Consider the following 11,620-nt stretch of genomic DNA (forward strand, 5'->3'; position numbering starts at 1 on the left):
CATTTTAATCGCCTCAGGCAAATATTTCGAAAAATATGGAAGATACAAAAAAATGTTTCAGACAAAAGTTGTATGGTTTCGGTGGGAGGAGGAGCATAAAATGGTATCATTGGTTTGATCTTGAGTGGTATTATCAAGATCAGACAAAGGTCACATTAAATTTTTTAAATGGAACCCATTTTTTATTACGTATTCTTGTAACTTATCTCGAGAGCTTTCCAAAACATTATAATAAAATATTTTTTCATTAACTACTTTTCGAATTATGAGGCTTGAAAGTCATATGTGCCGACATTAGCATTATCCAAGATACTATACTGGCCAATGAAGGCAAGACCGAGATGGAGGCAAGTCCGACCGGTAAAGGCAAGATCTGAGGTGGATGTGAATGGCAATTCAAATGTAAAATTCTACATACAATTGTAGGCACACATTTAATTCACATCTAATTTGACGTTGACTAATGTACGGATTCATTATTACCATTCCTAATATGATTGCGATAATAGCATCATTGTTTATAGCATTGTGGTTTTTTAGAATGTTTTTTAGAATGTTTGCGTTTCATCAATCCGCGCTCTAGTTGTTAAATGCAAAATTACTTTATGATCGAGATGTCGTCTATTCGGATACCTATCTCGATACTGACGAGCATTATTATTAATGGCATAAAAAAAAACCAATGATATCAACTATTTCTGACGGCGGGTAATCTGTCATGTTAATAATGACACAATTAATGGAAGGAAACAAAATGAGTTTACTCTAACGAACAAATCGCCACAATAACAGTTGCTATACATACATTTATTCTTATTAGAGAGATGTTTTTAGTATCTTAATCTTCGGACAGCGGACGTCGTGAAATTCGAACGCACGGCGGATGCAGGGTCAAAATGTGATCCAAGAGTGATATTGTTTTAAAATGTTTGAGAAGCAGTTTTTTATTATATGGTGAAAAAAATTTCACTGATTCCGTTTTTCACTTTTCAGCGAAATTTCAGTAAATTTCAGAAAAATTTCAGTTTAATTTTGGCGATTTCCACTAAGTTGCTACGAAACATATATCGACAAACATAAAACAGGAGACGGGGAAGCGTACTTAACTCACGCGACACAGGTGAAAAAAGTAAACAACTCTAACTCGCGAGTTCTTAAAAGACTCTGCGTCCGCCGACGGAAGATTAACAATGACACAAGGCGTGTTGTTTCAAACTATACAGACTTCTATTACACATTCTAAAACATTTTCATTAGGCTCCCATACAGCTGATTATTTTTTTACTTAAAATCGAATCGAATTGGCTCTTATTGCGTTCGATAGAGTAAACTCTTTTTGTTTCCTTCCATTAATTATGTGTCTCTATTAACATAGCAGATTACTCATTAGAAAGTATAGTTGATATGATTGGTATTTTTTTATGTCGCTAATAATAATGCTAGAGAAGCAGCTCATCAGTACCGAGATAGATATCCAGATAGACGACATCCCGATCATAAAGCAATTTTGCATTTAACAACTAGAGCGCGTATGGGATTGATGAAACGCAAACATTTTTAAAAAACCATTAAATAATGACGATGCTATTATCGTAATCATACTAGGTAATAATGAATCCGCACATTAATCAATGTCAAATTAGTTGTGAATTAAATGTGTCTCCTGCAACTGTATATAGAATTGTACATGACAATCACATTCATTCTTATCACATTACACTTAATCAGGAATTTTCTGATAACGAGAAAAGATTCTTCGTGTCACATTCTGCAAATGGGCTGTAGAAAAAATTCAGTTCGATCTCACATTTTTTTCGCGTCATGTTTAGTAACGAGTCTGCATTTGAGAGCAATGATATGCTGATCGGCATAATAGCCATTATATTCCGATATCAGTCCACACCGGGTTCGTCATCAATCAACATTGATGGAAAGTGATAGTTTGGTATAGTCATATTATTAGATCCCACTTTTTTTATGGCAATGTTACAAGAGAATCATACTTATATATGCTACGAGAAATGTTACCAAGAATGTTAGAGTTTGTCGATGAAAATACAGTTCAATGTATGTGGTTGCAACAGGACGGTGCGCTACTACATTACGCACATCCTATAAGGGATTTTTTAATTTAACTTCTCAGCATCGTTGAATTGGAAGAGGTGGTCATACAGCATCCTCCCAGATCATCAGATCTAACATCACCAGATTTTTTTCTTATAGGGCTATTTAAAAAAACATTGTTTATCAAACCGCACCTACCACAACTGAAGATCTAAAGTACCGCATCAGACAGGCATGAAGTATACCAGAAGTATACCAGCCAATGTTCTGAGAAAAACAGTCGATGCATTCGTTGCTATGTACTTATATCCAACAGGAATGGTGATACATTTGAGCATTTGCTATAAACCAAACAAACACTCTATTATTGACTTCGACTTTATAGACTTTATAGACTTTATATTATTAAAGTCACTATGTGACTTTATAGAGTTAATCGGTTTTTGCCTTTATCGGTCGGATTTATCTCGGGTCTTGCCTTCATCAGCTAGATCCACCTCGGGTCTTGACTTCACTGAATAATACTAAGTACACACTATGACTTTCAAGTCTCATAACTCGAAAAGTATTTCATTTAAAAAATTTATTGTGATCTTCTGACCTTGACAACGCCACTCAAAGTCAAATCAATGATACCATCTTATGTCCGCCTCGAAACCATACAACTTTTGTCTGAAACATTTTTTTTGTACCTTCCATATTTTTCGAGATATTTATCCGAGGCGATTAAAATGGTACACACTGTATGTATGTATGTATGTATGTATACATACATACATACATACATACATACATACATACATACATACATACATACATACAGTGTGTTTAATTTTACATATATATATATATATATGTAAAGAATATAAAAAATTAGAAAAATCTATTAAATTCATAATTCCCAAATAGTGCGTGTGTTGCGTGCATATATATGTATGTCAAAAATGATTGAATAATTAATGAATATATAAGAATAAATGATAGCAGCAGATTTTTCAGAAGAAAAAGTCTGTAATAAAAATATAATCTCGATTAATTATATAGGAGGACATCTGAATAAAATCTTAATTTAAATATTTTTTTTTCTCAAGAATACATTATAAAAATTAAAAAGTATCAAACAATGATTTTTTTTTTAATTATTTTTGGGCCTCCATCAAAAATGATGGAGTTTTTATGTTCACTGGCTGCACAGCGTTTTTCTTGTGAATTTTTACGAACTTCCGCACTTTTCTTATAATTAAATGATAAATCAAGATATGTCAGTATCAGTACGATAATATTGATAGTTTCTGTTTTGTTTAAGTCCTACAAGTTTATTCCAACATAAATCAAAGATAAAAGTAATAATTAATAAACTATCTATTGAGTTATAAACTAGTTTTTTTCAGTCACATAGGAAAAATTTGAGCGGAGTAAAATCATTATCATTTGCAATGGCTGCAATGGTAAAAGTTAAAATAAGTAACAAATTAAAACCTGTTTTTTAAATAATATTGAAATAATTTGTCAATTACTCTCTTTGAAGTTATGACATGAGAAAGACAATTTCTAAATATTGTATTCTCAAAATTAATTTTTTTCACTTTTTTGTGAGAATATATATGAGAATATCATATGATATATAATTTTACACAGGCGCACACACACACACACACACACACACACACACACACACACACACACACACACACACACACACACACACACACACACACACACACACACACAGAGAGAGAGAGAGAGAGAGAGAGAGAGAGAGAGAGAGAGAGAGAGGCGCGCGCGCGCGCGCGTGTGTGTGTGTATATATATATATAAAACATTTCATATAAAAATAATTTAAGCAATAAAAAAGAAATATAATAAATATTCGTTTTATAGAAACGCAATCATTTCAAGATATTTAATATTGTACCGGCTCACTAGAATTTACATAGGAATAAACTTGCAGAAATTATCTGTATTAAACAAAAAGTCTGTCGACCATTCTGACGTTTGCTTATTATAAAACGTGCGACCTTATAGAGTGATACTCCTATCGAGCGAAGCCGAGGAAATCAGTGAGCCGATCATTCCAATCGTGGAGCCAATGGGTAGATCCGTGGCTGGACTGACGTTGCTTGCAAGGATTGATCTCCTTCTCTGGTGGCATGTACTCCTCGCTGCGTATGCAAAAGTAGCTCTTGATCGGACTGCGGCACATCGGGCACCGGTCCAACTTGCCGAAGCACGAGGCGCAAATACAGGTATGTCGGCATGGTAGCAGGGCACGTGATAACGGGAAATATTGGCAGACGACGCAGAGCTGCTCGCCCGCGGTGTTCCAAAGCGAGCCGCCCTCCTGATCGCCACTCTGGCCGGATGCCACCAGAGCACCGCGACTGCCGGCGCCAGCGCTGTCGTTGTTATTGCACGGCTCGGCGAGCGCCAGGGCTGACGAACCCAGACCAGCTGGCGACATCGCATCGCTCTCGTCGTAGTTGCTGGAGTTGCCCGTGGCCAGGTACAATTGCTGCGAAAAAATCGCGAACACGAGTTGTCATGATATCGAGTTCATCAGTAAACGAATTTCGAGAGAAACATCGCAGCCATCATTAACGCGTTTCTATCACTATCATTTTTGGAATATAAAGTAACTTTACCCAATACGGCCAATCTAAGCGTTACAAATTTTTACTCCAACATTGATGGTCAGATTCAAAATAGGAAACATTTTTGAATAATATTAATTGAAAATATCAGATATTTTCAATATTTACATGAATTTGAAGATTGAACATTGAATTTATAGCCATGTAACTATTTATAAACAGCAAGTACTATAGACTATGGCCTACTTCATACTAGACTATATTAAGTACAGTTATTTTAATTAATCTGCAACACACATACACACACACACAAATCTTTCGCATCCGACATTTAATGCCGATGATTAATGATAGATACTGGGATTCACCTTTCGAAGCTAATCATTATATCTTGCACTCACCTTCAAACAAGACAGTTGGCCATTTGCCTGCTTCAAATACTGAGCTAGAATCGAAGTCGGCAATGTACACACACTGTCCTTAATGTGAACGACGTTTACCAGGGCCACCTTAAACATAAATGTCGCGGGAGATGATAAATGATAATGAAAATGAATTTTGCTTTTCTTCTCTTTTACAAAAAAATGTAGGTAAAAATGTAGGGTAACTCCAGTACTTATTCCGAGCGAGAATTTATATCACGAAAGTGATAAAGAAAAAAATAAAAAAAGTGAAAGTAATTTAATTTACACACAAACATTTTTATTATATGACTTTATATGGCATAATAAGGTTTTATATTAAATTAAGTTTTAGATAAATTAAGATAGATAGAGAAATTAAGTTTTCGATAAGTGCGTAAGATATACCAGAGTTATCCTGGAAGTTATCTACAAGATGATAAAAAAATTTCTCACGGTTTCATCAGGATGAGGATCCCGATTGTCTCTTCGAGTAAGAAAAATCACCAGAGGATAGCAGAGTCGTGGCGGGGTGCCGAGCTCGAGTTCCGGAGCTGGTAGAGATAATCTCAACGTTTCCTCACCGTGTGGCTGTCTACTGCAGTTTTGGTCAAGGAAAATAATAATAATTGAAAAAAATGTGCGAGTAAAGAAACACACGTAAATAAAAAACATTAGTAAAAAAACTGATTAGCGAACGAGAGCGATCAAATGTTCTTGAAGATGTAAATGAAATCGAGAAAAATATTTTAAAAATAGATCGAGAATGGCTGTGAGTTTGTTGAAACTTTATTCACACGTTTCCAGTTTATAATTGGTTTAATAAACAATGCGCAATTATATAATTTTCTCGTTCATCTTCATTTCGCGAAGGACAAGCTAGAGCTCGTCAGACATTCTTAAAAAAAATGCACACGTGATTAATCTGCTAGAAACAACTCATCGAGCTAGATTAGATGCGAAATTATATATCCTGTTATTCCATGTCTCGAAACTTGCAAATAAGCTCGTGCGATTTCATAGTTAAAATCATCTCGGAGTGATTCTCAAAGGATACGTTTGTGGTGGCGTGAGGTACTGTGCATGGCCCTGTAGAAGAGTCCCGTTCAGGGACGCGTCTCGTAACGTGCTCCAAGGTTTCCAGAGCGCCAGATGTAGCTCTCTTATGCAGACGCCCCAGATCGCCTGCAGCGAGTATTCCACTTGGCTAGACACCTCGCACTCCACCTCTGGAACAGACGTTTATCTTCAGCGAGCTAAAATTTGAGTTCAACGTGCAGCTTGATTGTAAAAATCCATATACTTAAATTTATCAAACGTTCTCATTATAAAGTATCAAATCCTATTCTATGATAATTAGATGTTCTGTTTGGTTTATCAAAATGCATTCTACTATACTTGTTAGTATAATCTAAAACTATTTTTCTCAATATGAGACCTACAAAGACCAGTTTTGAATAGAATAGAATAGTAGAATACAGAACGATTCAAAATACTCACAAGATACTCTCAGTGGGTTTTCTCTACCTTCCGAGAGATAGTAATCAAATAAAATTCGAATTTTGATTGGATTTGAATTCCGATTTTTCTGATTTCCAAAATTCCGGGCTTTTCAATTTGTAGAGTACAATGAGAAAAATGTCTGGTTGAAAGTATATGAATCAGAAGATTCTGCTCAATCAGAATTCTGGTTGTATCAACTAGAATTTAGTAGATCTAGAAAATTCCGATTTGCTCATTTTCAATCAGAATTCCTTCCAGAAGATATTTTTCTTAGTGCAGATGCACGACTCTCAATGTGCTGCAATCCCACTAAATTATTGCGAATGTAAGGAGTGGTATTTAGGAGTGGCATATTGTACTTGCGAAACGATACTGATCGAGAGAACTAAGTATATACAAACTCAGGAACTAAGTATTTGCGGAATTCGAAATGCATTTGCTAATATCTCGTTGCGAAAAGAAAATCAATTTTTTACAAATCTTGAAAATTGAAAGGACAGCGATTTCATTGATAAAAATTTCTAATATTCAAAATTCGCAATTATTTTACTAAAATTTAATTCATACTAGAAGTAGGTACTCTGTTTGGAATATGCTGTTAGATATCAAAGAAACGCGCAATGATAATCAAATTCTCTTTAACTTAAATAACATTATGTTATTTTTACTCTTCATGTGTGTCAAAATATAAATCAATCCATTTCTGCAGTTAGTTTCAAAGTGAACATCATCCACATTAACATATTATTTAGTAAATAAATTATATTTGATACATTTTCTTGAGTTAAATTATTTAATTCTACTGTTTTAATTAAATTGATGATACATTGAGTAAGAATAGTGGCCGACTTATAAAAATAATTAATAACTCAAATTGAGTATAATGTGACATGAATTTAATAGTGCAGCAAAAAGAAGAAAGAGAAAAGAAGAGGCGAGAAATGATCTGTCGACAATTTTCATTCATCCATCGCTCGATCGTAAAACATGGAATATTACGAACGAATTACAAACTCGTGGAGGTTTAAATGTCAAGATCAACGTATCGACCAACGTAACGTTCTCAAGCTGTCGGTGCAATCACGGATACAATTACAGGAGGAACCCGGAGCGTTGATCAACCATTGAGGTCATTTCCTTTACATTAATTACACTTTGTCATTATTGTTGTCATTCATCCGTTTACTTAATCGGCAATTATCACTTTTAGGAGGGAAGGCTAAAATAAAAACACTGCTCAATTAGGCGCCTATTGGTACGTAACGCGTTTATTAGCTGGATCGCTTTACGCGCCGTTTACGCTCGCGCAACAATTCAGCTCGGATTGTAACGATACGTGGCGCAATCGAGATATACGAGGTAAAATGTGCGCGCGTTCACGAGACTTTAACGAGAGACCGGTATTACTACAACTACGAAATTTTAGCCCGGCGTTTTCTTTTCTCAGCGACGTCGGTCGAGACGCTCGCCGCTTAATTGCGCAAACGTTGGGATTTTGCAATGCTCCGTAATTCACCGACCTGCAAGAGAGCCGTCAGTTTTTTCCGCCGAACCTCTAGAGAACGCATCGTCGATCGCATCGCGGAATATGCGATCTTGTGAACCTCCTCTCTTACATCTTCCAATTGCCTAATAGTAAATTGCAGTCATGTATACTCCACGTTTTCAGGAATGTCTTTTACAGACGTTCATGCATTACGCAATAGAATAAATATTTATGGAAAAAAGTTTTGTTGATATCTAAAATTAAGTCTGATACAAATCTGAACAGTTTTATTACTGAAAACTGCTCAGTATCAGTTCTTATACTATTTTTCAATAGTTTTTTTAAAAATTCTTCTTTAAAACTGTTCAGTGTCACTTTTACTACTTTTCAATAATAAAACTGATACTAAACAATTTTAAAGAACAGTTTTCAGTACTTTTCAGTAATAAAACTGATATTAAAATTTTTGATAACAAATTTATAGAAGTATCTACAAAAAAATTTAGCTAGAATATCTAGAAATAATGTTGACTCATCGAAATAATTATGTCAGCGTTGATGACAATGATGCAAAAAATTTTAACGTTCCAATTATTAGTTTGAGCATCTTATAATTATTATGATGAGAAACAAAATTATTAATCTATTCAAATATTTCTCGTTAATAATAAAACAAGTTTAAATGGCGACGAAAGGTCATCGAATTCCAGAAAAACGCTCTTCCAATTATGCAATTTCAAGTAATAAACGAGCAATAAATGGTGGTTTTTTTTTTTAAATTGTGTGTATGTACATGACATTTTCATCCGATTTATCGTGCTTGTATACGTAGATGTTTCATTCTCGGTGCTCGTCATCGCGATGAGCATCTCGGTGAGTTCGAGACAAGACGATGGCGTCGGCAGCAGCGACATTACGACGCTGTTATTTCACGGCTGGTTACTAAAAATTATTGCGTAAGAAACGCGCTTTCGACCTCTCTCTCTCTCTCTCTCTCTCTCTCTCTCTCTCTCTCTCTCTCTCTCTCTCTCTCTGCTACAGTCACGGTCTCGTTCCAAGAGATGTCTTACTGCGTAAGGGAACCAAAGGGGTTTCCAGGTCGCGTCACACTTCCCTACCGCGCTCTCGTCCATTAATCATTCGATGATCCCGCGAAAAAAAGAGAAAAAATAAGAGAGCGAGGAGTGAAGGAGAAAAAAAGAAAGAAATAAGCGCTATTTCTTTTGCGTCCTAGGGCTCAGTCTCTTAACACGCGAGACACGTTGTATATATAAGATTATAATGTTGACACAGGAATACATGGTCTAAAAGCTTTACATAGATGATAGAAAAGTGATTAATTATTGTTAGGAACTCCATTTTTATGATTATTACTGCTGTAATGTTAGTAATAATAACAATATATTTTTAATTCTCTTAAACATGAAAAAATTATATTATAAATTTTTAATATTTATTACAAATATTAAATATTTTATACTTACGATTAGTAAAATATTAAGATATAAATGATAAGTAAATAAACATTTTTATTTAGTAAATGCAATCGTAATTATAGTGAATGTAATTATTTTTCTAAATTTACCTACTATTTATGAGATTTTCTAACTAGAAATTTTTAAGTAGTGTGTGACTATTATTAATAGCACAATTAACTATAATTGCATGTTAAAACGACTATAAATATACTTGTCCCAAAAAAAATAACTATATAAATTATGGTACTACAATCATCTTTTCTCTCGCAATAATAAAATAATAAATTAAAAGAAAAATTCAAATTAAAATCAAATCAAAATAACAGTAAAGTCTGATCGTGTGAGAATGTGTGTATAGTATATGTAAAGAACAATCTATTAGGTTGTCCGGAAAGTTCGTGCCGATTTTGAAGGAAAATTAAAACGCAGAAGATTTAAATTTTTAATTTCATTTATTAAATTTAAATCTTTTGCGGCACGAACTTTTCGGACAACCCAATAATTGTAAGAGAAAGAGAGAGAAAGAGGAAGAGAGCGTGCGACGACACCCACTAAAACGCCGGAACCGATTGCACCGCTGTTCTCGAACGAGAGAGATCCCTTCTAAATTCGATTGAGGCAAGATGAATTGAAGTCTAGGTTGCAGTTTCCCATGACTCGATTCGACTTGCCAAACGTCGCGTTTTGTCGCCGGTAGCTTTCACTTTCGTTCGCCTGTCGCGAAGTATCTCATATAAAATTTCAAACGCGCGCGTGAGAATCCGATCCGCTCGTCCTTGTGTCCTCCATCATCAAAAGGAATTATTGCCGAACCTTTTAGGGAAATTGAAAGCCTTGATTTATGGAATATGTTCCTGCAATTTGCAATGTAAAAATTTATAAACGCAATTGATTGGCCAATTGCTTCGAATCGTTTCTTGCTTGTTATGTATTTCTTGCATTTCTCTTACACGGCTCGATCTCGGGAGTTAATCCAATCAGTCTAATTGCGATTGACTTGACATCCGAGACATGTTTCTTGATCTGTATTTTATGTTCCATTCGGCGAGTATGTTGCGTTTTTTAAAGAGATCAGAGATTAGACACTGAGATTAAGGTTATTAGATTGAATTTGACCAATCAAAGTAAAGTTCATTAATCATGAGATTGGTTTTCTTTCTTTTGATTGGTTAAATTCTAATCTCAATCTCTAATCCGATCACAGCTTAAGGATGTTAAAATGTGGAAGCCAGATACCGCCAGTAGGGCGCAGTTTTGCAACACATCTAGCACGATCTTTTCCTATTTTCGCAGAAAGACTATTTTTTCACAAAGTGTTATACTAGAGAAATTAGGATTCTATATAAAAATTTCATGATATTTTCTCCTTTCGCCTTAGATATTTTAACAAATTCTTCCAATCTATAATATTTATACTTTTCATGTTATATTTTCCTATTTCCAAAAAGACTACGTGAAAAGAACAACGATTTTGATGAAAGATTCCAAATGTTGCTGGATACAAATCTAAAAATAATTTGGTTGGAAATTCAAACTGGTTACTAGAATGTCAAAATTTTGTGTAGCAATGCTCATCATTTTTTAGTTTTTAATGTAATTACTTTGGTAGCCCAACAAAATTATTTTCAAATTTATATACTGCTCAAAAAAATTATAGCATAGAAAAATTTTGAACAAACAATGACTAACGATAACTTTGTGAAAAATTACAGAATAATGTTTTTTTTAAAGCTTGAAATTAGATTTTCAGATCATAAATTAAGAGATTTGGCAAGACAACCTATCAATCTCAGATGAGATTTATCACAAGCTTTAGTACAAATCTGGAATGACATTAGGAAGAAATTAGGACCTGCAATATGAGGAATTGACTGCAAGCACATTGAGAGAAAAATATACCGTATTTGTGGCTATAATTGCGTGGTAAAATGATTATGATTAGGAGCATCATTTTTATAGTTATTTATTGCTATAATATTAATAATACATAACAATAACCTTATATGTATAGTTATAATATTTTATAATAAAATCACTATATACAAATATGATGATTTATATATAAGATTAACAATAAAATTATTTGAATGAATATAT

The 11,620-nt window shown here is 34.2% G+C and overlaps 1 protein-coding gene across 1 annotated transcript in view; it reads right to left on the reverse strand.

Annotated features, from left to right (window-relative positions):
- Positions 1-4,084: 4,084 nt before the first annotated feature.
- LOC108690226 (cell growth regulator with RING finger domain protein 1-like) overlaps positions 4,085-11,620 on the reverse strand; it is a 32,082-nt gene continuing 24,546 nt past the window's right edge. Inside the window, exons 2-5 of the mRNA XM_018197414.1 lie at positions 6,114-6,285; positions 5,513-5,654; positions 5,057-5,164; positions 4,085-4,576 (exon numbers count right to left, since the gene is read on the reverse strand). Coding sequence (XP_018052903.1) covers positions 4,100-4,576; positions 5,057-5,164; positions 5,513-5,654; positions 6,114-6,285 — 899 coding nt within the window. The 3' untranslated portion in view covers positions 4,085-4,099. The remainder of the gene's footprint in view (positions 4,577-5,056; positions 5,165-5,512; positions 5,655-6,113; positions 6,286-11,620) is intronic.

This window comes from Atta colombica, unplaced genomic scaffold (genome assembly GCF_001594045.1).
Source record: "Atta colombica isolate Treedump-2 unplaced genomic scaffold, Acol1.0 scaffold30, whole genome shotgun sequence".
Lineage (NCBI taxonomy): Eukaryota > Metazoa > Arthropoda > Insecta > Hymenoptera > Formicidae > Atta > Atta colombica.